This window comes from Cervus elaphus, chromosome 20 (assembly GCF_910594005.1).
Source record: "Cervus elaphus chromosome 20, mCerEla1.1, whole genome shotgun sequence".
In the NCBI taxonomy this organism is placed as follows: domain Eukaryota; kingdom Metazoa; phylum Chordata; class Mammalia; order Artiodactyla; family Cervidae; genus Cervus; species Cervus elaphus.
Genome location: NC_057834.1, coordinates 114,273,874 through 114,299,491, shown reverse-complemented (window position 1 = coordinate 114,299,491; position 25,618 = coordinate 114,273,874). Strand labels below are relative to the sequence as shown.

At 36.6% G+C, this 25,618-nt stretch overlaps 1 protein-coding gene across 9 annotated transcripts in view; it reads right to left on the bottom strand.

The window, feature by feature from the left end:
• TUT4 (terminal uridylyl transferase 4) overlaps nucleotides 1–25,618 on the bottom strand; it is a 129,983-nt gene that overhangs the window by 29,412 nt on the left and 74,953 nt on the right. For all 9 annotated transcript variants that reach the window (XM_043878795.1, XM_043878790.1, XM_043878798.1 and 6 more), the window contains exons 10-20: nucleotides 25,191–25,310; nucleotides 24,808–25,020; nucleotides 21,679–21,853; nucleotides 18,958–19,658; nucleotides 16,848–16,998; nucleotides 13,431–13,517; nucleotides 8,630–8,733; nucleotides 5,899–5,956; nucleotides 5,714–5,817; nucleotides 5,331–5,420; nucleotides 40–153 (exon numbers count right to left, since the gene is read on the bottom strand). In XM_043878795.1, the coding sequence (XP_043734730.1) occupies nucleotides 40–153; nucleotides 5,331–5,420; nucleotides 5,714–5,817; nucleotides 5,899–5,956; nucleotides 8,630–8,733; nucleotides 13,431–13,517; nucleotides 16,848–16,998; nucleotides 18,958–19,658; nucleotides 21,679–21,853; nucleotides 24,808–25,020; nucleotides 25,191–25,310 (1,917 nt within the window). The remainder of the gene's footprint in view (nucleotides 1–39; nucleotides 154–5,330; nucleotides 5,421–5,713; nucleotides 5,818–5,898; nucleotides 5,957–8,629; nucleotides 8,734–13,430; nucleotides 13,518–16,847; nucleotides 16,999–18,957; nucleotides 19,659–21,678; nucleotides 21,854–24,807; nucleotides 25,021–25,190; nucleotides 25,311–25,618) is intronic.

Genomic DNA, 25,618 nt, shown 5'->3' with positions numbered 1-25,618 from the left:
GTCACAAGAAATGACTTTATAGTTTTCTTAAACACTTACCTCTTGTAGAACTGGGATAACAGGTGGTTTTCTCTGCTGCAGAAAGTACAGCACCATAAGGATATAAGCATATGAAGATAAACTTCCCCTAGAAGCATCCCCAATGTCACATCGCTGAAAAAACATAATGATTGAAAATAAAACTTCAGAATCTTATTCCATTCACAAGTATTGGCTACCTTAAAGCAACATTTTTAAACTCATCTAACTGTCAAATACCCAAAAGTTCAAAAATAAACTGTTACAGAGGGTATGGGTAAATAGGCACTCTTACACATTACAGATTAGAGTATATATCAGTATAAATTTTATGAAGAATAATTTGACAATATCAAAATTACAAAAGCATATCTCCTTTAATGTATCAATTCTATTCTAAGAAGTTATCCTGTAAATATGCCAAAAACACATGAAATAACTAAGATTTTTATTGTAGCACTATTTTAATAGCAAAATATGAGAAAGAACTTAAAAGCTCATCAGTAAAATACAGGTTTAAAAAACTGATGACTATCCACACAATGGAATAGTATGTAACCATTTAAAAAAGAACAACAAGGAAACCTTTAGTATACTAATAGGAAATAATTTCCAATATCTATTGCTCAGTTAAAAAAGCAAAATACAAAACAATGTTTTCAGTATATTATATCCATAATAAAAAAAAGAGGTAGGAAATGTATATATTTGCTTGTACTGGAATAATATATTTATGGAAGGATACAGAGGAATGTTTAACACTGTTTGCCTCTAACAAGAGGCAATGGCTGGTTAGGAGACAGATAGGGAAGGGAGATTTTCTGACATAAAGGGAGGGAGAAGAATGATTTCTCTGCCATGAACCACATGATTTCATTACCAAAACGCCACGAGAGTGAGGATCTGTCATATTGGAGTTATTTGGTGAGATGAACATAGAAGACTAACTGTACTGAATATGACCTGTACTATTGTCGCTGGACGCCCTCCTGTTGTAAGATGACTTACTGTCCATAAAGACACGTATAGGAATATTTAAACAAATATGTCTCCCTTCTGGAAGAATGGGCTTTATGAAATGAAAATGTAACTGAGTCACTCCCCTACTAAAACCGTTCCACCAACACATTTACAAAATTAACTATTTACTGAGCAGCTACCCATAAAGCAGACGTTCAGCTCAGTTCAGTTCAGCCACTCAGTCGTGTCCGATTCTTTGCGACCCCATGAATCGCAGCATGCCAGGCCTCCCTGCCCATCACCAACTCCCGGAGTTTACTCAAACTCATGCCCATCGAGTCGGTGATGCCATCCAGCCATCTCATCCTCTGTTGTCCCCTTCTCCTCCTACCCCCGATCCCTCCCAGCGTCAGGGTCTTTTCCAACGAGTCAACTCCTCGCATGAGGTCACCAAAGTATTGGAGTTTCAGCTTCAGCATCAGTCCTTCCAATGAACACCCAGGACTTATCTCCTTCAGGATGGACTGGCTGGATCTCCTTGTAGTCCAAGGGACTCTCAAGAGTCTTCTCCAACACCATAGTTCAAAAGCATCAATGTTTCAGTGCTCAGCTTTCTTCACAGTCCAACTCTCACATCCATTCATGACCACTGGAAAAACCATAGCCTAGACTAGACAGACCTTTGTTGGCAAAGTAATGTCTCCGCTTACTTAGGTTGGTCATAACTTTCCTTTTAAGGAGTAAGTGTCTTTTAATTTCATGGCTGCAATCACTATCTGCAGTGATTTTGGAGCCCCCAAAAATAAAGTCTGACACTGCTTCCACTGTCTCCCCATCTATTTGCCATGAAGTAATAGGACCAGATGCCATGATCTCAGTTTTCTGAATGTTGAGCTTTAAGCCAACTTTTTCACTCTCCTCTTTCACTTTCATCAAGAGGCTTTTTAGTTCCTCTTCACTTTCTGCCATAAGGGTGGTGTCATCTGCATATCTGAGGTTATTGATATTTCTCCCAGCAATCTTGATTCCAACTTGTGCTTCTTCAAGCGCAGCGTTTCTCATGATGTACTCTGCATATCAGTTAAATAAGCAGGGTGACAATATACAGCCTTGACATACTCCTTTTCCTATTTGGAACCAGTCTGTTGTTCCATGTCCAGTTCTAACTGTTGCTTCCTGACCAGTATACAGATTTCTCAAGAGGCAGGTCAGGTGGTCTGGTATTCCCATCTCCTTCAGAATTTTCCACAGTTTATTGCGATCCACACAGTCAAAGGCTTTGGCATAGTCAATAAAGCAGAAATAGATGTTTTTCTGGAACTCTCTTGCTTTTTCGATGATCCAGTGGATATTGGCAATTTGATCTCTGGTTCCTCTGCCTTTTCTAAAACCAGCTTGAACATCTGGAAATTCTAGGTTCACGTATTGCTGAAGCCTGGCTTGGAGAATTTTGAGCATTACTTTACTAGCGTGTGAGATGAGTGCAGCTGTGCGGTAGTGTGAGCATTCTTTGGCATTGCCTTTCTTAGGGATTGGAATGAAAACTGACCTTTTCCAGTCCTGTGGCCACTGCTGAGTTTTCCAAATTTTCTGCCATACTGAGTGCAGCACTTTCACAGCATCATCTTTCAGGATGTGAAATAGCTCAACTGGAATTCCATCACCCTCCACTAGCTTTGTTCGTAGTGATGCTTTCTAAGGCCCACTTGACTTCACATTCCAGGATGTCTGGCTCTAGGTGAGTGATCACACCATTGTGGTTATCTGGGTCATGAAGATCTTTTTTGTACAGTTCTTCTGTGTATTCTTGCCACCTCTTCTTAGTATCTTCTGCTCCTGTTAGGTCCATACCATTTCTGTCCTTTAGTGAACCCATCTTTGCATGAAATGTTCCCTTGGTATCTCTAATTTTCTTGACGAGATCTCTAGTCTTTCCCATTCTGTTTTTTCCCTCTATTTCTTTGCATTGATCACTGAGGAAGGCTTTCTTATCTCTCCTGGCTATTCTTTGGAACTCTGCATTCAAATGGGAATATCTTTTGTTTTTTCCTTTGCTTTTCGCTTCTCTTCGTTTCACAGCTATTTGTAAGGTCTCCTCAGACAACCATTTTGCCTTTTTGCATTTCTTTTCCATGGGGATGGTCTTGATCCCTGTCTCCTGTACAATGTCATGAACCTCCGTCCATAGTTCATCAGGCTCTCTGTCTATCAGATCTGGTCCCTTAAATTTATTTCTCACTTCCACTGTATAATCGTAAGGGATTTGATTTAGGTCATACCTGAATGGTCTAGTGGTTTTTCCCTACTTTCTTCAATTTAAGTCTGAATTTGGCAATAAGGAGTTCATGATCTGAGCCACAGTCAGCTCCCGGTCTTGTTTTTGCTGACTGTATCGAGCTTCTCCGTCTTTGGCTGCAAAGAACATAATCAATCTGATTTTGGTGTCGACCATCTGGTGATGTCCATGTGTAGAGTCTCTCTTGTGTTGTTGGAAGAGGGTGTTTGCTATGACCAGTGCGTTCTCTTTGCAAAACTCTATTAGCCTTTGCCCTGATTCATTCTGTACTCCAAGGCCAAATTTGCCTTTACTCCAGGTGTTTCTTGACTTCCTACTTTTGCATTCCATTCCCCTATAATGAAAAGGACATCTTTTTTGGGTGTTAGTTCTAAAAGGGCTTGTAGGTCTTCATAGAACCGTTCAACTTCAGCTTCTTCAGTGTTACTGGTTAGGGCATAGGCTTGGATTACCGTGATATTGAATGGTTTGCCTTGGAAATGAATAGAGATCATTCTGTCATTTTTGAGACTGCATCCAAGTACTGCATTTCAGACTCTTTTGTTGACTATGATGGCTACTCCATTTCTTCTAAGGGATTCCTGCCCACAGTAGTAGATATAATGGTCATCAGTAGTAGATATAATGGTCATCTGAGTTAAATTCACCCATTCCAGTCCATTTTAGTTAGCTGATTCCTAGAATGTCAGCGTTCACTCTTGCCATCTCCTATTTGACCACTTCCAATTTGCCTTGGTTCATGGACCTAACATTCCAGGTTCCTATGCAGCGCGCCGGCTGCAACGGACCACGCAGAAGCATGGCTGTGAGGAGCTACCCCTCGCCCAAGGTCAGGGATAGCGACTGAGAGCACCAGGCTGCGATAGTGCAGAAGCGGTGGCCGAGAGGAGCTTCCCCACTCCCAAGGTCAGGGGCGGCGGCCGAGAGGAACTACCCCACCTCCAAGGAGCAGCTGCTGCGTGGGCGCAGGAGGGCCGAGAGGAGTTACTCCACATTCAAGGTCAGGAGGGGCAGCCGTGAGAAGATACCCCTCGTCCAAGGTAAGGAGCAGTGGCTGCGCTTTGCTGGAGCAGCCGTGAAGAGATACCCCACGTCCAAGGTAAGAGAAACCCAAGTAAGACAGTAGGTGTTGCAAGAGAGCATCACAGGGCAGACACACTAAAACCATAATCACAGAAAACTAGCCAATCTGATCACAGGACCACAGTCTTGTCTAACTCAATGAAACTAAGCCATGCTGTGTGGGGCCACCCAAGACTGTCGGTCATGGTGAAGAGGTCTGACAGAATGTGGTCCACTGGAGAAGGGAATGGCAAACCACTTCAGTATTCTTGCCTTGAGAACCCCATGAACAGTATGAGAAGGCAAAATGATAGGACACTGAAAGAGGAACTCCCCAGGGCAGTAGGCGCCCAATATGCTACTGGAGATCAGTGGAGAAATAACTCCAGAAAGAATGAAGGGATCGAGCCAAAGCAAAAAGCAGACATTACACTGAAATAAAGATACAGAGGCCTCAATCCTCATGGAGTTTATACATAGAGTAGAACAACCAAGAAAACATAATTGAGTATTTTAAGTGTGATAACAGAGAAAAACTTAGGTTTTATTGGTATTGCTTTCCACTAAATCCAAATGAGTTTGAGCCAGCTCTGGGAGCTGGTGATGGACAGGGAAGCCTGGCGTGCTGCAGTCCATGGGGTTGCAAAGAGTCAGACATGACTGAGCGACCAAACTAAATCCAAAAGCCAGATCTCCTAATCCAGAGCTTTATAGCTTTGCATGCCAACTCTCACCTCAAGCCTGGGGCTGAAAACCATGCACTGAGAAATTATACTATGAGAAATTTACTAGAATTTACCCTTGACAATACAGCAAACACAGGAAAAAAACTAAGAATCACCCTAGTCTAACAGGTATACTTTTAAACCAATTAATATTGACAGTCTCTTCTTAAAAGCGCAGGTAAAGAAAACTGAGAAAACATTTTTCACAAGTCTGACATCAGTATGTTTTATCTTAATGTAAGTATTATAACAAAGTGGACCACAAATACCTTAGCAAATACTTTCATTGTATATCCCAAGTACTGTACTCTAGGATCAATAGCTGCATATGTAGCTAGCATTCTTGTGTTATGCTGAGCCTGAAAAATAAATTACATATTTGAAAGCACTTAAATTTGCTAAAATTAAACTTACAGATCAGATAAAAAGATATAATAAAGTCCAAACAGATGTTAAACTTAAAATACCTGTATGTGAGTCAAGCAAAAACTAACCTTCAATCTGAAGGAAATGTTAAAATGATCAATAAAATTTTTTCCCTTATACTGCTCACATTCATAAGTTTTAAACATAGAGGTATAGTCAGTGATCTGTAAACTTTTAAAATGACAACTCTAAACATACCTGGGTCTTTACAGACAGTGAAACTTACCAACGTATTATATAAACTGATATCACCTTCTAAACCACTTCGCCTGTGTTCAAATTTTACTATAGGCACTTTGGCAGTAGTTATAGGCAAAATGTTTCTTAAACCTAATTAAAAAAAACAAAACTTTACTAGGTTAAACAATTTTCATAAAACTAAAAAAAATTCTTTTGTTTTAAAGTTCATACCTGGATGTCTCTTAAGAATTTTCGCCAAATTTTCAATTATTTCCTTACAATTTAATTTCTAAAAAACAAAAATAAATAATCAAGTTAATAAATAAACAAGTTAAGTCTGTCTGACTTAATTTGGCCTTGTACAAATTCTATTTTAATCTAGACATTTAATACTAGCATATAAAATCTCCAGCCAGAAGGTCTACATAACCTCGCTGGTCAAAGAACATGGGTCCATAGACCTGCAGTGTCCATGGAAATGCAGAATCTAAACCCCCACTGCTGTCTACTAAATCATAATCTGCATAGTAACAACATCTCCAGGTAATTCAAATCCGCATTATAGTTTGAGAAGCACAAAAACAGGAGAATAATGTTTTAAAATACACCGATAAACAACCAGAGACGGATTTGGTAAAGGCAAAACAGTATAGTGATTAAGAACAGACTCTAAATTTAGACAAACTTGGATTCAAATCTTGAACCTAAGTACTGACTAGATGTATGACTTTGACCAGATCCTTAACCTCTCTGTGTCATACTACTATTTTATAAAATCAAGATAATCATAAACTCATACTCTATAAAGTATCTGGAATATTACATGAGACACCTATGTAAAGCATTCAGCAACGTACTTCGTACACAGTTGCACTTTAAGTCTGTCATTTATGATTGTATGTTGATGAGGAGAAGAAAAATAATCCTACCATTACCAATACCTACTTCTTCCAAAAAAACCTCCTACCTCTGCCAATTTAAATGTGTTGGTTATTCAAAAACTAGACAGCAAAGCTGATACGGTAACAATAATCATAATATAAGGAACAGGAAGATAATGGCATAAATTAACTGGATTAAGCTCAATGCCTATACCTACTACTAAAATTGCTTTTGCATATCCCCAAAATGTTCTTTTTAGCTACAAGAAAAGAGGAGCCACTACAGCTTAACCTGAGGATTTCAAGGGAATCTTTAGAATTAATCCATAATAAAAGATGTTATTTTTATTATACAAAAATACAATTTATGCTAAATTAAAAGTTTCAATTATGGCTCATCTGAAAAAAAATTTAGTATTTTTCATTGTTTCAACTTTCCCGTGTGAATACCACAGACACTATACAATATACAAACCCTTAGTGATTAGAGGTCTGATTATTAAATTTTACATAGAAGAGATCTAAAACTCTAACCTCCTCCCCGGGTAAAAACCATTTCCTATTCCCTTAATGTCTGCCCTTCAGAATGGAAGAGGGAATTCTGCCCTTCAGAATGTCATCTTCCCAAGTAGATGCCATTGAGTATAAGTTAGTTAAAGAGAACTAAAAAATTTACAACTTTTCAGTTTATTTATAGAACAAAAAGATACTAACACCAGAAGCAATTTCTTGGGACAAGAAATAAGCATCTACCAGGCATCACTGCCATCTTTTCTTTGGTTTTAACAATGAAATTTTTTTTGGAAAAAGCTATTTCACAGATACACTATTTTGCTGAATTCTTTTATAATACAACAGAGGGTATACTGACACCACTAAAGATGCCAGAAGCTCGGCCTCACCCCAATCTTGCAAGCAGTCCCTGAATTGGAAACATAAATCCCAACAGCTATGCTGGTAAAGAAACAAGCAACTACAGGGATACCCTCCTTTTCTAGTTGTTGCTAGGAAGGCCTGGGACACTTCTTTCCTGTCCATTCAGTCTCTTTCTTTATGGAGTTTGGACAATCTTATTCCCACTGTTGAGGCCTGGTACACAAAGAAGGAAAACATAAGTACCCACTCCCACTGCTGAGACTGCTCTGGGGGGAAGGTTTGCTCCTGGCATCTCATGGTGCAACTCAGAAAGCTTTCAATCTCAGAAAGTAGTGGTTAGGTTCTACAGTACTATTAGTACTATATTTCAACTACATTATGGGTTAAATAAATTATAGAGAAGCAGTGGGATACAACAGAAAGAGCATGAACTCTGGAGACAGACAGACCTGGGTACGAATCCCGGCTCCAACATTTACTAGCTGTGTGAACTTGAGCAAGTCAGTTTATCTCTCAAAGCCTCAGTTTCCTCATCTGTAAAATGGGGGAAATTATCTACCTCGAAGGTGGTTTTAAGAGTGAAATGAGAAATGTATGTAAAAGTGTATACTGGGGACTCAAATGTTAGTTCCCCTTCCCACCCCAAAATGAGTTTCTAAAAGCTATCCTAGAACACATCATTTATAACAATTCTTCTATAAAAAAAAAAAATGTGCTTTGAGTGCCCCCAAATCATAATTAACTTGCAGAACACAATCCATTTATAAATTAAATGTCCACCTTTATTTTCTATCTTTAGTGATACAGAGACATAACCTAACAGAGGAGATATGAAAAGATAGTATAAGTGAGATCAATGTTCCCTACCCAAACTAAAGCAACATTTCCTCATTGGCTCTAAAGAAAAAAATTCCAACTCTATGGCATATTTTCTTCAAAAATTCATTGAAAAGCACTTGTAATTATTGGTGACATGGTTTTTGCATCATAAAATCACTTAAACAGTATATTTACTCAAATACTTGAATGTCTTTTAAAATGATAATGCTAATGCTTTTACATTTCAAACACTGCTACTGCTAATATATTTATACAAAGAATGATTTCATACATTTTTTTAATTCTATGTACAAAATTAAAAGCAGATTCATCACTGGAAGAAAATAAACTTCCACATCCCTTTCCAAACACTAAATAACTCTTACCTCTGCGTTTTCGTGGCCTTCAAGTGTCATACAAATATCCAAATCACTATCACGAAATCCAAATCCATTCTTAGAAGAGCCAAATAAGCACAATCTTGCCTTTTCTAAGTAAAGGAAAACAAAAGTCAAAAGTTGTATCATTACCAGGAAAGACAAATCTTCTATTAACTACTAATGGCCTACCACAGGATGATCTTATCCAATTCCACAGCTTAAATTACCTACCACTGGCAAATGTACTGAAAAATTCCAAAACACTCACCTAAAGTCCAAATGTTCTAACCAAAATCCTACACCTATGTGTCAAACTGCTTTTTCCATTTTTCCACAGACGTCATAAATTCAACATGTCCAAACTAAACTAGCAGCTTCACCTCAAATCTACTATTATTCCTATAATCCCTGTTTCTCAGCAAAGAGGATCATCATCTACTCAGCTGTCTACACCAGAAATAAACATGTGGTTCTTAACACTTCTCAACTTCCACATCCAAACTCTTACCAAGTCCTTTAGTTTCTTCCAACTTAACTATCTCATAAATTCATCTACTTTTATTCATTTTCAACATCAATACCAATAGTTAAAATCAACATTTAGAGATTTAGTTCTTGGAAATAAACTGGTTTTTTTTAGGGCACAATTCAAATAACAACCATCACCTCAGTATATAGGATTAATCCTTCTCTAAAAGTGAGGGATTAATCCATTTGATATAAATTATAATAGGGTTATTCCTTCATGCTTTGTTGTTGTTCAGTCGCCCAGTTGTGTCCGATTCTTTGCAACCCCATGGATTGCAGCACGCCAGGTCTCCCTGTCCCTCATCATCTCCCAGAGTTTGCCCAAGTTCATGTTCATTGCATCAGTGATGCCATCCAGCCATCTCATCCTCTGACACCTAGAAGCTTCTCCTTCTGCCCTCAATCTTTCCCAGCACCAGGGACTTTTCCAATGAGTCGGCTGTTTGTACCAGATGGCCAAAATACCTGAGCTTCAATTTCAACATCGGTCCTTCCAGTAAATATTCAAGGTTGATCTCCCTTAAGGTTGACTGGTTTGATCTCCTTGCTGTCCAAAGGACTTTCACGAGTCTTCTCCAGCACCATAGTTCAAAGGCATCAATTCTTTGGTGTTCTGCCTTCTTTACAGTTCAGCTCTCACAACCGTACATAACCACTGGGAAGACCATAGCCTTTATTATATGGACCTCTGTTGCCAGAGTAATGTCTCTGCTTTTCAACACACTGTCTAGGTTTGTCATCACTTTCTTGCCAAGAAGTAATCGTCTTCTGATTTCATGGCTACAGTCACCATCTGCAGTGATTTTAGAGCCCATGAAGAGGAAATCTGTCACTACTTCCACCTTTTCCATGAAGTAGTGGGGCCAGATGCCACGATCTTAGTTTTTTAATATTTAGTTTTAAGCCAGCTCTTTCACTCTCCTCCTTCACCCTCATCAAGAGGCTCTTTAGTTCCTCTTCACTTTCTGCCATTAGAATGGTATCATCCACATATCTGAGGTTGTTGATGTTTCTCCCACCTATCTTGATTCCAACTTGTAACTCATCTGCCTGGCATTTCTCATGATGTTTCAGCATATAGGTTAAACAAACAGGGTGATAGCAGACAGTCCTTCAATCCTTTCTCAATTTTGAACCAATCAGTTGTTCCATATAGGGCTCTAACTGTTGCTTCTTGACCTGCATACAGGTTTCTCAGGTGACAGGTAAGATGGTTTGGTATTCCTATCTCTCAAAGAGCTTTCCACAGTTTGTCATGATCCACACAGTCAAAGGCTTTAGTGTAGTCAATGAAACAAGAGATAGATGTTTTCCTGAAATTCCCTTGCTTTCTCTATAATCCAGCAAATGTTGGCAATTTGATCTCTAGTTCCTCTTCCTTTCCTAAACCCAGCCTAGACATCTGAAGTTCTTGGTTCACATAGTGCTGAAGCCTAGCATGCACGATTTTAAGCACGAGCATACTAGCATGGGAGATGAGTGCAACTGTCCAATGGTGAGCACATTCTTTGGTACTATTATTCTTGGGAACTGGGATGAGGATTGACCTTTTCCAGTCCTGTGGCCACTGCTTGGCTTCCAGATCTGCTGACATAATAAATGCAAAACCTTGATGGCATCATCCTTTAGGGATATGACTAGTTCTGCTAGAATTTCATTGCATCCACTAGTTTTATTAACAGCAGTGCTTCTTAAGGCCCACCTGACTTTGCACTCCAGAATGTCTCATTCTGGGTGACTAATCACACCATCATAGTAATTCGGTTCTTTTGAGATCTTTTTTACACAGTTCCTCAGTGTATTCTTTCCATGTCTTCTTGATCTCTTCAGCATCTACTAAAGGTCTCTACCATTTTTATCTTTTACTGTGCCCATCTTTGGGCAGAATGTTCCCTTGACGTTTCCAATTTTCCTAAGGAGATCTTTAGTCTTTCCCCTTTTGTTGTTTTCTTCTATTATTAAGCACTGTTGATTGAAGAAGGCTTTCTTGTCTCTTCCAGCTATTTTTTGGAACTCTGCGTTTAATTGGATGTACCTTTCACTCTCTCCTTTGCTTTTCACTTCTCTTCGTTCTTTGCAAAGCTTCCTCAGATAACCACTTTGGCTTCTTGCTTTTCTTTTTCTTTGGCATGGTTTTGTTCACTACCTCCTGTACAATATTACGGACCTCTGTCCATAATTCTTCAGGTACACTGTTAACTAAATCTAATCCCTTGAATCTATTCGCTACCTCTGTGAATTCATATGGGATTTAAGTCATATCTGGCTGGCCTAGTGTTTTTCCCGGTTTTCTTTAGTTTAAGCCTGAATCTTGCTAGAGAAGCTGATGATCTGAACCATAGTCAGCTCCAGGTCTTGTCTTTTTTTTTTTTTTTGCTGACTGAATACAGCTTCTCCATCTTTGGCTACAAAGAATGTAATCTATTTGATTTCAGTATTGACCATTTGGTGATGTCCATGTGTAAAGTCATCTCTTGTGTTGTTGAAAAAGGGTATTTGCTATGACTAAATGCATTTTCTTGGCAGAATTCAGTTAACCTTTGCCCTGCTTCATTTTGTTCTCCAAGGCCAAACTTGCCTGTTATTCCAGGTATATCTTGACTTTCTACTTTTGCATTTCAATCCCTGATAATGAATAGAATATCTTTTTTAGGTGTTAGTTCTAGGAGGTCTTCTAGGTATTCATAGAACTGATCAACTTCAGCTTCTTCAGCATCGGTGGTGGGGCATAGACTTGGATTACTGTGATGTTGAATGGCTTCCTTTGGAAAGAAACCAAGATTATTCTGTCATTTTTGACCTTGTACCCAAGTACTGTATTTCGGGACCCTTTTGTTGATTATGGGGGCTATTCCGTTTCTTCTATGAAATTCTTGCCCACAGGAGTAGATATAATGGTCATCTGAATCAAATTCACCCATTCCCATCCATTTTCGTTCACTGATTCCTAGGATGTCGACATTTATTCTTACCATCTCCTTCATGCTCAGTGTCACTCAGTAACAGTTGCGACTTCAAACAAGCTGTGGCTTACCAGGATTGGACTATTCTCCCTATTAATTCTTATAGCCTGCACATTTAGATAACAAATTCTGTATTTTCAAAACTTAATCCTCCCATTCAGTTCTGAGGCCCTACTTGAAATCAGTGACAGCTGAGAGACATACAAGAACCTACATTCATCAGCAGATAAAAATGTGCATGGATTTAATATAATAGGAACTTAGATTTGGTCAATATACACTAACAAAATATAATTAAAAACTAGAATCTTGTAGTACAAAACAGATCACCTTGTAAAGATATAAGTTCATTCTGATTATATATCAACTCTTTATCCTTTTCTAAAATATATGACCATAGAATTCTTGATGCTTTACCCCATGCCCAAAACCTGCTCTTGATATTTTTTGTTATCTCAGTTAAATAGCACCACCCAACAAGTGAATGAAAATCTTTCAAACTGTCCTTGACTCCTTTCTTTTTCTCACATCTAACACGTATTGCATCAACAAATCCTGTTGACTCTACATTCAAAATATATCTTCAATTTGTTTCTCACTGACTCTTTCAAATCACTATTATGTCTCATCTGAACTTATGCAACAGCTTTCTAAATGTTCTGTTTGCTTCTATCCTTATGGACCTGTACTCTATTCTTTCAGATCAGGTCTTAACACGTAAGCTTCTCATGAGACATTCAAAATAAAATTTAAAGTCCTTCTTCCCAACATCTGTAAGACTCATTATCCAAACTCTAGGTTAACTTTCTGACCTAAATTTTCTAAACAATCTACTTCACACATTCAAGTCACATTGACTTTCAAGCATGTCAAACATAATTCAGTCATGATATATTTGCACTTAATAATCCTTCCTCCTTTTTAGAATGTTCTCTCCTTAAGTATTCATAGTGACTTGCTCCTTCATATTATTCACGGTTTTGCTCAAGTGTCACCTTACCAAAGATAACTACCATAATAACTCTTCACTATCCTTTTAACCTCTGTATTTACTAGTATTTATATTTCCTGACATTGTGTTATTTACTTGTCAGTTGATTATCTGTCACCCCTCTTAATAATATAAGCTTAATGAAAGCAAGCTTCACCTCTTTTATTAGCACTGTATCCCCAGCAACTTGAATAGTATCTGACACTTAACATGCAATATACTTTCAAACAAATGAATGAAGCAATAAACACTTTTATACATATGAATGAAACTCAAACCAGGTGACTACAATAATGAAAGCAATCAATTTTGACATACAACATACCATCATATTCTTTTTGAATAAACTTTTCCAAGCCAATTAAAATTTGTTCCCTGTTGTGTTGTTCAGAAAAAGGTGGTGACAATTCATCTAAGTTAAAAAAAAAAAAAAAAAAAGGAAAAAGAAAAGTAAGGAAAATGAAATCTGAAAACATTTTCAATTTTTTACCCTAAAAATTTTATTTTTCTTCATAATTTGTTGACGTTTCTGACACTAAAATCATAAATGTTACTGGTAAGGAAGGTGCAGAGAAAGTGCTTAAAAATAATTTTATAGATCTATGTATATTTCACATGATCATTCTCCCTATGAAACAGCTACAAGATATAGTTTCTTCTACAAATTATTTAATATTTTGTCTTATAATCCACTCTCTCCTGTATACAGGCTGTTTTCTTCCCTTCTATTAAGACTATTCTCATAGTTACACTCGATACCCAATTCAATTAAATCTAGCAGTTCCCTCAAATGCCTGGTCAAGACTCCTATCTTCCTTATAAGCTGCTCTGACCAATCATAGCCTTCAATGACCTCTCCTTAACTGAATTTCCTTTGTTCTCCAAACCACTTGTCAGTTTATACTTTCAGTTTTCCAATGATTTCATTTATATTCATCTTATTTATTTTTCCAAATAAAACCACACACTCCTTAAGAATAGTCTTTTTTTCCTATTTCCTCCTCTAGACTCAAAGAGTCAATATGGTAAAGAATTAAACTAATATTCAGCTTTTGAAAAACAAATGCAGCATCAATGGTTGCAAGCTGAATAGCTGAAATACAGGTGATTTTTTTTTAAGAGTGGAGAAACTGTTCTGTAGATACTCTAATGGTAATGCATGACATGATGCACTTGTAAATACCCACAGAACTTTGCAGTACAAAGAAAGAGTCAACTTTATGGTATGCAAATTTTAAAAAATCATCTAGGAGGTCAGGGAATCTCAGGATGGAATGTAGTCTATAGCAAAAGAATCCTGCTGTGTTATAAATGTATAAGAAAACTTCACTCAAGGGAGTGGGGGGAAACAGTACTAATCTAAATAACTTCAAAAATAAGTGGAATCTTTAAGACTAAAGGTTAAAGGAACTGCACATAAGCATTGTACTCTAATTGATAAAATTGCTTCCCACTGGGGTAGAGGATAATAGTTCTGATAATGCTATACATGTGTACTTAAATGGAGCAATTAAATAAATGGGTGGCACATAGTGGGAGCCAGGTTTCTCCCTGTTAAGAGTTGGAGATTTACAGATAAGCAGGAAAAGGAGGCTAGAAAGAGCCACATGGTAATGTATTAGAGTTGGAGACATCAGTACAAACTCCTCCTTAGCTTGATAAAGGTTAAGATGGTCACAGAGAAATATTTATAAATATGTGTACATACATGGGTTACTATACACACAAATTTTCTTGCTTGGAGAGGATCTAGAAACACCACCACCCAGTAATAACAAGCACTCTAACACCCAGATCTTGGTTTCTAATAGCATTCTCCAATAAAGGAACCATAGGGCTCTTTGGGAAAATGTCTAATTCTAGGACTGGAGCAGAAATTTACATGATGATCCTGAAGTATCTTTCAGGGCCAGAAAGTAAGGAAGTGATAAACTACAAAGGAAGAAACTAACAGCAAAAACTCCACACACTGAAGGGAGTATCAAAGGATCACAGGAGTCAAACGAAAGCACTCCCAAAAGCCAAAATCTGGAACAACTTGGGCAACAAAAATAGTAGTATTGGATTAAGTAGTAGCATTGGATTATATCCCAAAATATAAAACATGAGTCTATACTGAGATAAACAACAATAAATGAAAACAAATGCAATGAAAAAAAATGTAGTAACGTCTACCTTAATTAAGTTGCTAAGGAAGAAAGTGCCATGGTTCAGCCTTTCAACTCCTGGCTATTTATCCAAAAGAAATTATAGTATATGTCCATACTTAAGACTCATATATGAATGTGCACAGGAGATTTAGTTATAATAGCCAGACTTTAGAAACAAACAAAATATTCATCAACAGGTGAATGTTAAACAAAATGTGGTACAGTCACCTAACACAGAGGTTTCCCTGGTGGCTCAGCAGTAAAGAATCCACCTGCAAAGCAGGAAATCCAGGTTCACTCCCTGGGTCAGGAAGATCCCCCAGGGACTGAACCCACGTCTCTTATGTCTGGAGGAGGGCATGGCAACCACTCCAGTATTCTTGCCTAGAGAATTCCATGGACAGAGGAGCATGGCAGGCTACAGTCCATATGGTCGCACAGAGTTGGATATAACTGAAGTGACTAAGTATGCACGCATACACACAACAGAACACAACTTAGCAATAAAAAAGAATGAACCAATGATATACACTACAAGACCACAACACAGATGAATCTCAAAATAATTATGCTAAGTGAAAGAAGCCAGATCCCTTCACCAAAAAAAAAAAAGAACACATTCCATGTGATTCTATTTACCCAGAACTGTAGAAAAATTAAAATTAATCTATAGTGACAAAAAGCAGATAAGTAGTTGTGTGGCAGAAGATGAAGACAGGGAAGAGAAGAAGGGGGAGATTACAATGGAGAACTAAATGTTATGACATCAGAAACTTGATCTTACCTGGAACACAGCAAGTACTTAAAAAATGTTGGCCGAGTGAAAGTTTACTCCAGGTACACAATAAATGTTTGTTGAAAATGGCATGTAAGGCTTTACTCAAATACAGCCTTATCTCCCACTATTACCTTTACTCTACTAAATGTAAGATCATTATTATCCCAAACAAAGTATACACTCTATGTTTTTATGAATAATTTCCTATGTCTGAAAATGCATTCCATCTCAAATGTCACATCATTAATTCCAACTTCTCTGATCTACTCCACTTAAAAATTAATTGCATTTCAACTGCATTTTGTTTACCACTACTACAAAAGGTAACACATCCTGCTTCCAATTATGGCAAGTTTCATACACGTCTTATACATCCATTTAGAGCAACACTGTGCAAGAAAACTGCAATGATAGCAAAGTTCTCTAACCAGACTGTCCAACGCAGTAGCCACTAGCCACATGTAGCAGCTACATGCAGGCCTATACACATCAGTACTTGAGGTGTGCTAGTTCAACTGAGGAACTGAACTTTTTATTTTAGTTAATTAAAATAGCCACATATATTTAGTGACCACCAAACTACAAGTACAAATCTAGAGTCTAAGGCACCTTAAAAGCAACACTATGGACTCTGCATTCCCTTTGGCATTTAGTAGGCAGTTAATAAATACATGTGGTTGGGTGTCTAAACTATTTAGAAACTCTACTCAAACAAAATGTAAGCAAACTATTTTCAAGTAAAAAAATAAACAAATATTCAAAATTAAAGAAATAACCTAGTCTCAGTAAGTAGCTCTAGTAATAAAAGACTTACCAAAACATCTTTTACATACTAAATCAAGTATTTCCCGAAACCGATTTGTCATTGGTGGTAGAGGTTTTAAATCAATTTTCCTGAAATCCTCTGGGCAATCATTTTTTGAATGGCCATCTTTTTTGCAGATGCTGCATACTATTGTTGGCGGCTATACAAAGGTGAAAAAAAAAATCTAATAATCAAACAAGCTATTGAGGGACTTCATCATCGCTTTCAAAGTAGTACAAAAAGAAACTTGTAACTCAGTCTGATAGCCTGCACTTTCAAGAGGTTAAAAAAAAAAGCATATTAATGAAATTTAGTATTAAATGTAAATAAACATATTTTGAGCCAACATTTTCTTCTTCACTAAAATATTACCAAGGATTAGATTTACCTGAAAATGAAGGATAAAGGAAATAGCAGGAGATACAAAAGCAACAGGTTAATTCAAAGCGTTTGATCAGCTCCCAAAATGAAATGTATGTATCACGTTTTAATCTATTAAGGTCTTTAACAAAGTAGATTATAAAGAAAGTTCAAGTGGCACCTTTCATTTCACTCTAAACATTTTCTATCGTTAGAGTCAATCAATTATAGAACCTTGACTCGTTGGTTCAATTTATTACATTAACATGGTACTCAAGAAAACAAACTAAAGGGCTGAACACTAAAAGTAACTATATACAAGAAACAATTCTTAGGCAATAACCACAAACTTAACTTTCAAACCCTGTCAATACCATTTTAAATGTATTCCAATGGACTACCAGACAGGTAACCAAAACAATAAAAATTCAAGCTTGGAGGAAAAAAAAATATATGATTAAGGAAGAGCACTACTCTTTTCTTTATTGTAATATGCTTAGGAACTTAGCTTCTTTCTCCAGGATTAGTCTGGACATTTACCTAGCCAAATACACACAGAAATTTCTATTTGTGAGAATACTGTGCTCCTAGTGCCACAGAAATTTTTATCAGCTTTAAAACCTTTATAAATATGACATATTTACCAGAAAACTCTAGAACTGTGCTATAGATAAATACAGAGAGAAATAAAATTGGAGAAATAGTTACCCTAAGATAAGTTTCCAGGAAAAAAAAAGTATAAGAAATGTAAGCTGCAGTTATATTATTAAGAGGCTCTTCTAAAAATCTTCCATTTCTTTCATTTTTTTTTTTTTTTTTTTCTTTCATCTTTTTAACAGTCCATTATGCCCTAAATACTACACCTAAACAAAATGGGGCAGAGTATCCTTAAAAAGGATTAAAATATACAGTTTAGTCATTAGGTTAAAATTTTTAAAGCTTGTTAATAAATAACTATTGGTCAAACAATAAAACCTGATGACTTCTCGGGTTTTTGTATTCTACTTGATTAATACACTATCTGTATAGTCATTTTTCCATACTAGGTGCTGATAATGTGTTCAGTTACATACCCTGCACTTGAAGCAATGTAAAACTTAGCTAAAACTTTTATTCACAAAGTAATTATTTTCTGTTACAAAGTAGCTTATTTTCTGTAATTCATCAAGTTAACAGTTCAGACTACCCCACTTTAAAAGTAGAAAAGTTAAAGACTCATGAGAAATGTGCCAAAATCCAAAGAGAAGCTCAGTGGCAGACACTGAGTGGCAGACTGGTTCTGAATTATTATTTTTTTTTTTTTGGTTCCTGACCTTACATAGTTTTAACTCAACTATCTTAAGTTAAGTTTATATAACAGCTCCTGAGCCTCATCAAAAAAACTTTAAAATACTATTAAAGTTTACACTGTGTTCTCCTTTGTAGAAGGAAATATAATCACACCTATAAAAAAGCAACAAAACTTAAAATATATGCTGCCTTTACCAAACTCACTTTTGTAACACATCTGTAACAAATCCTTTCATATATGAGAAAGTTAAGCACACCAATCAGAAAAAGAGTGCTTTTCAGTGTTTCATGTACATTCTTATAAGGCAAATACACAAAAAGTAAATATATATATATATACCAAAATACCATTCCAAAACAAGTCTAACATCACAGAAGCTATTTTTACATTTCTGAATCTAAAAACCATAAATACAGAGTCATACAACCACCACAAAATCTTACAGAGTGTTTACAAACTGTATCCTACCTTGCCAGAGGTTAAAATGAACTTATCAAACACATAATATAACTCCTGGATGGGGTGGTTATCATCGTCATTAGGGTCAGAAGCATCTTCTGTAGCTTTGCAGTTGCAAGAGGTAGCAGATGTGTCAGTGCACACAATCTGATGTGAACTTTCTGTTTCTAAATTTGACCTACAGTCTGTACCAGCAGATTCACCTGGTTCAGGGGATTTATAATCAATGCAATTATACTGGCTGAAATCCTTTTTAAAACAAGTTTCTGAAGGTGCTAAAACATCTTGATTTTTAATTGATTTGGGCTCTAATTCACTGTTTTCACTGGTAGAAAGAGATGAAGATTCCTGTCCATGTTCAGCCAAATCTAGTTCATTTACCAACAAATTATCAGCTTCAGTAATACATCGCTGTGATGTACATTCCATTTCATCATATTTATCAGGTTGACCTCTTCCTGCATTTACTTTTTCGGTGCTTTCCCCAAGTAGAGTGCAACAATTGGATGCCATAGTTTCAGTCTTCACTGGTTTCTTATTGCTTATTTTCCCCTTCTCTTTTTTCATGGAATCCACTGTAGATTTATTTCCACCCTTCTTCTGAGGACAGGCAAAGTACCGATAAGCTGCCCTGAATCTCTCCACAACATATTCATAGACAAGCTGGCTGTTTAAGCTCCGTGCAACATTTCTCTTGATTGAAAATGGATCTAGTAAAAAAGAAAATGGTCAGTAGCTAAGTATTTACTAACAAACTACATTTCCAAGCTTATATGAACAGCTACATTGTCAGCAGAGTAGGTTTCCCCCCTAATTTTTCTAAATGTAAACTCCCACTGAGAGTTCCTAACTAGAAATGAAAAAGCAATGTCTTTCTTCTGTTTCTATCATAAAATAAAAAACTAAAAAAAAAAGAGAAAAGAATAAAATAAAGTACTTAATGACAGAATGGCTGAGGAGGCCAACTCAGTAATTACAAAATTGCAGTGATGAAATTGGTAGAAAAAGCTATACTAACATGTTTCACTGTAGTCTTTGAGTGAAATTTTTCAAGCTCCAGGACTTATTTTATTAATAATTTTCATGTCTTGTCATAGTATTCTTTAGTTATATACTCTTTGCAATTTAAACAAATAACATACAATGTAAAACTCTCAAGGCTTCAAGTTATGCTTATTTTAAGATTAACTTCAGTAATAATTAGAAAATTAAAGACAGAAAGAAAGAGAAATAATAGAAAGAAAAGCAGAAACCCAAAAGTAAAGATTAAACCAAAATTTAAATTCTGATCCAGTCTAAAATGTCTATGCTGAAAATGCTTGTGACAACTGAATCCTCATTACTAGGAGCACAGAACAGAATTCTCAAAATGTTTATGGGTGTTTGGATTTTATAAGCCTTAATACAAATATGCCCCGGGAAAAAAGAATGATGCCAACCAAAAAACAATACACATTTTCTCCACTACTGAAGATCATTAAGTAAAAGGATTAATAATAGGCTAGGCTTCATATTATTAAGATTGGCGCATCTGTTACTTTTTTTTTTTTTTTTTTACTGTTATCGAAATCCATAGGCTTTAAAAAGCTTTACCTAGCCTCTTTCCCTTTTCTAGGGGAGAAAAAGGCAGAGAAATTATGATGGTTGCAGACTTCAGAAGTATTTACCATACGTAGGAGAGTAAAAGATGTGAGTTATGAGAATATCTGTAGGTCCAACTGACAGTAGATAAGCCATACAGAGGATGAAGGGAACAGAAGAATGTGCAGTCTAAACAGACTAATAATAAAATGATGACAGAAATTCAATTTCCTATCTATAAAAGCTGAGCAAAATGTTGTAGAATTTAAATTTTTTATTAAGAATTTGGAAGCCATATTATTAATATTCTTTACTATTTGTTAATATTTACTATTAATTTCTATCTTAATGTTCTTGAGATTTCATATGAAAGCTTATTTGTCAGTATCAATTGCTCTTCTTTCCTTTAGCTTAGCCACATTTAACAGGTGAGGTACTTTACAAGACAATGAAAAACTGAGTTTGAAAATTATACTTTAACATAATTTTATGGCACAAATCTGTTCAAAGCTATCTTATTTATTTATATAGCTATTCTATTTTTCTATATTTTGAAATTTTTTACAATTAAAAATAAAGGCATGTAAATAAGCTAATAACCCCAGCCATTATAATATTTACAGATTGGAAATTTTCAAATAAGCATTAATCCTATAAAGCTATCGTGGACTTAATAAAGAATTTATCCAAAATATTTAGTGACAACCTGGTGGCATATAGTGCTACAGGTGAAGTGATAAAATTTATACTACTACTTTAGAAACAGATGATGGGGGGCGTCCCTGATTGTCTAGTGGTTAAGAATTTATCTGCCGAGGCAGGGGACCGCGTTCAATCCCTGGCCAGGAAGATCCCACATGCCGTGGAGCAACTAGGTCCCTGCACCACCCCTACTGAGCCAGTGTCGCGAGAGCCTGTGAGCTGCAGCTGCTGAAGCCTGCATGCCTAGACCCCCACACTCCCCAACAAGAAAAGCCACAGCCTCGCACCCCAACAAAGAGCAGCCCCCACTTGCCACAGCTAGACAAAGCCTGTACATGGCAATGGAGAACTAGCACAGCCAAAAACAAATAATTTTTTTTTAAGAAATAGATAATAAGTAGCACACACACAAAAATTCTCCAAATGAAATATAACATATCATCTCACCTTCAATGGCTATCCGCCTTTTAGGCCAGTTTTTGTTTTCTCTTGTTAAAATATCTTTTATTCGAACACATATGACATATTCCTCCAAAGCAAAATCCAGTGTGTAAAATTTTAGCAGCTCTAACCATAACTGTCCCAGGGACACCCGATTTGGTGTTTCCAATGTTAAAGGAGACTAGAAAAGAAAAATTACCTTTAAGCTTCACAAAACTATAGAATCACTTAATTTTCAGCTTAAAAAGACCTTAGAGATGGATCACCTTTTCAAAAACTGAGGCATAAAGGGGTCAGTTGCCAAAAAGCAATTTGTGGCACAGCTGCGAACAGTGTCCCAGATTACTGACTCCTAGAATTTTGTGTTCTTTCCACTAAACCAGTGATTCTCAACCTTGGCTGCACATTAGAATCACACTGAGAGCACTAAAATTCACTAATTTTAGTTTGACCCCCATTCCCATCTCCCATACCCTTTCCAAGACTGTGACTTAATGGACAGAGATTTTTAAAGCTTCCTTCCTAAGTGATTCTCCTGTGCAGCCAAGATTGCTAACCACTGTGTAGCAACTAGTGTAACTCTTCCATTACAGAAATTACTTATAAAATCTATGTAAAGGCCCAGGGTTTTCAAAAGCTAATTCTTTCATTCAACAAACATTTTAGAACCCACTAAGTCCATAGCACTGTGCTGGGGATAAAAAAAATAACAGGAGCTCCCATGTAAACCATGCATCACTCACTCTTCTAAATGTACACATAAATATTAATTCAACAACTATGAAGTTGGATGTGAATCTGGACCACGTGGGTCCATGCTGCTAATCATTACTGCATACTGCCACTCAAACAAGTGAGGTCCTATTTCACAGACCATTAGGAGAGGAAGAGACCATTTAACATTTACAGTAAAGGCTATAAGCTAAAATGGGCCTCTAAATCAGAGGGGTCTTAACAGAAAAGGCAGCTTCTGAATTCTAAAGCAATTAGCTAGATGAATGCTGGCTAAAAGTGACCAGTAAGGTATATAAAAGCATAAAACAGTCATTCACTCATTCCATTCTACAACTATTCACTGAGTGCCTACTATGTGCCATGCACTGGGGATATACCCGTGAAAAAAAACCAACTTTTTTTGCCTTAATGGAGTTGACATTCTAGGAGAAGAAGATAATAAACAACAAATTTAATAAGTAAATTACACAGTAAATTAGAAGAAAAGTGCTGTGGAAATAAAAAGTTGAGCATGTTTAGTAAAGGAGATGGGATATGGAAGCAGGAGATTGCAGTGTTAAAAAAGAGTGGTCAGGATAGGACATGTTGAGAAGGTTTGATTTGAAAAGGAAGAAAAAGTATTCTAAGAACAGGAAACAGAGCAACACTAAAGTAGGATAAAGTAAGAGTGTAAATAGTTTTAAAAAGAAAACTAGTGTGGCAGCGAGAGAAGGAAACAGAGCTAATCAGTAAGAACTCTTTGGCCTTTATTCTAAATTAAATGAGGGGCAACTGGAGGGTAGGGAAGGAGAAGGGCATGATCTGACTTAAGTTTTAGAAGAACAATTCTGATTGTTGTGTTGAGAACAGACTATAAAATGGGGAAGGAAGGGTAAATTCAAGGAAACTTATGAGGCTGTGGTAGTAATTCAGGCCAAAGATCATATGGCTAGGATCAGGATGGTAACAGGGGAGGTGGCCAAACTGTGTATTTATTTTGAAGTAGAGATGACAGGATTTCCTGATAGACTTGGTATGGAGTATGAAAGAGAGAAGTAATCCATGGGATTGAATGAGACCATCAAGGGAGTGCAGACACAGAAAAAAAGGGGGATCGAGGACATTAAAGTGATTGGAGAGGAAAGGAGGAACCAACAAAGAGACTGAGAAGAAATAACCAGTCATGGGTGTGATATCCTGAAAGTCAAGTTAAGAAATTTTTTAGAGAAGGAAATGATCAACTGGCAAATGCTGCTGACAAATAAAAAAAGATAAAAATTAAGAAATGACTATTGGATTTGGCCATGCAGAGGACACTGATGATACAAGTTTTGGTAGACTGATGGGGATCAAAGCCTGAGTGGAGTGAATTACGAGGAGACAGAGAAACTGGGAAATAGCATACATAAACAATTCTTTCAAGAAGGTTTTCTTCACAAGAGAGCAAGGAAATAGCTGGGAAGGGAAGTGGTAGCAAGATTTTTCTTTCAAGTGGGAGAAATAAAAGCATGCATGATTCAATAGAGAATGAACAACTGGCAACCTAGGATAGAATTGCTAGGGCAATGTTCTGAAATAGACAAGAAGAGATGAGACTAAATATACAAGTTAAGAAAATGACTTCAGACAGCAACAGGGGAAGTTCCTTTATGAAAGTAGGCAGCAAGGCAGAATATGTGAGTGCAGAGAGTGGAAGCTGGTGGTAGAAATGGGAAGTTCTCTTTTCATTGCTTCAGTTTTCTTAGAGAAATAATAATAAGCAAAATCATTAGCTGGGAGCACTGATGGTTTGAGGAAAGGGTAGAAGGTAGTCTAGGAAAGTGGAAGACTTGAATATGAGTTTAGGGAACTACATACAATTCAGTATAGCTAGAGCAATGATATCTGTAATGTTGTTTTTGTAATAACATGTCTGTCTGCTTCAGAAGACTACACACTTTTAGAGGACATAATCCATGAATATTCATCTTGGGTTATCTAGCACTCAAGATAATGCCAGCACATAGCTGGTCCTTAATAAATGAATGCTGAATGATTAAATAAGCAAGCCACCCTCTAAAGAAGCATAAGGTCTTCATTTATCCACCAATCTGGCAACATACTCAGTATAATCATATACTACAGTTTTGGTCACAGCCCATCTCTGAAGGAAAATTTTTCTATCTAAATGAAAAGGATACAAAGAATTACCTTGATATGATTCAAACAATACAAGTCTTTCAAAATGAGGTATGAATTCATTAAGGAATCTTGGTACTGAAAAACTAAACCAGATCAACCCCTCACTTTACAGATGAGGAAAATGAGGCCAAGAGGCTTACTTAAGGTCAGTCAGTCAATCTACTATTAAAATAGTTTTAATCAAAGGCATCACAAATTCTACAGATAGAAAAGCCAAAAGCAAAAACAAAAAAAGCTTACTTTGCCATATTTTTCCTTCCTGGCATTACTTTGGTTGGTTGTTTCTGTCTTCTTGGTATTATCTTTTGGTTGGTCTGCCTTAGCTTTGTTTTCTTCAGCAATTGAGTTTCTCTCAGTTGCACTACTTGAATTATATTCCCACTTCACAAACTTCTCTTCTACTATGCCCTTCAGCTGAAAGTCATCCATTCTTTTTGGGTCAAAGCCTTCAATCTGTATAAAAAGGCATTCCAGATTGGTAGCGAGAAATTATTAAAAGAAAAAACCAAGATGGACAAACAGACAAACCAGAAATCCAGCTTTAAATGTATGAACAGAGGACTCTGCAAGAGCAAACTACATACATACATACATACACATATATGTTACAAACTCATGCTTACCCAACTTCCAAGTAAGCAAGGAAGAAGAGGGGGTTTTCTTTGTTGTAGAAAAAACATCACCATTAATGCAAAACAGTAAGAAGGGATTCCACCATCAGTTTGGGAGTCAATATAGCACAACTGCAAAATCAAGAGGGGAAAAAAGAACCACCATTTAACTTTCCTTCTGTTCTCCTTAAAATAAAAGTAGCTTTTATTTCATTCCATAATCACTGTTAAAAGTTCAAATAATGAAAAATATAAGGAATGACTTGAAATCACACCACCCTGATTTATAAATTGGTATTAACTCATTTCCTCATTGCATATGGAGACATATATCTTTTAGTTAAATGAAATTGTATCACCCATAGTGCTTTTACTGTGGACATCTTTTAAAAATATTATTTTCATATTTCCCACTTCTGTCTCAATGTTAACAATCTTCT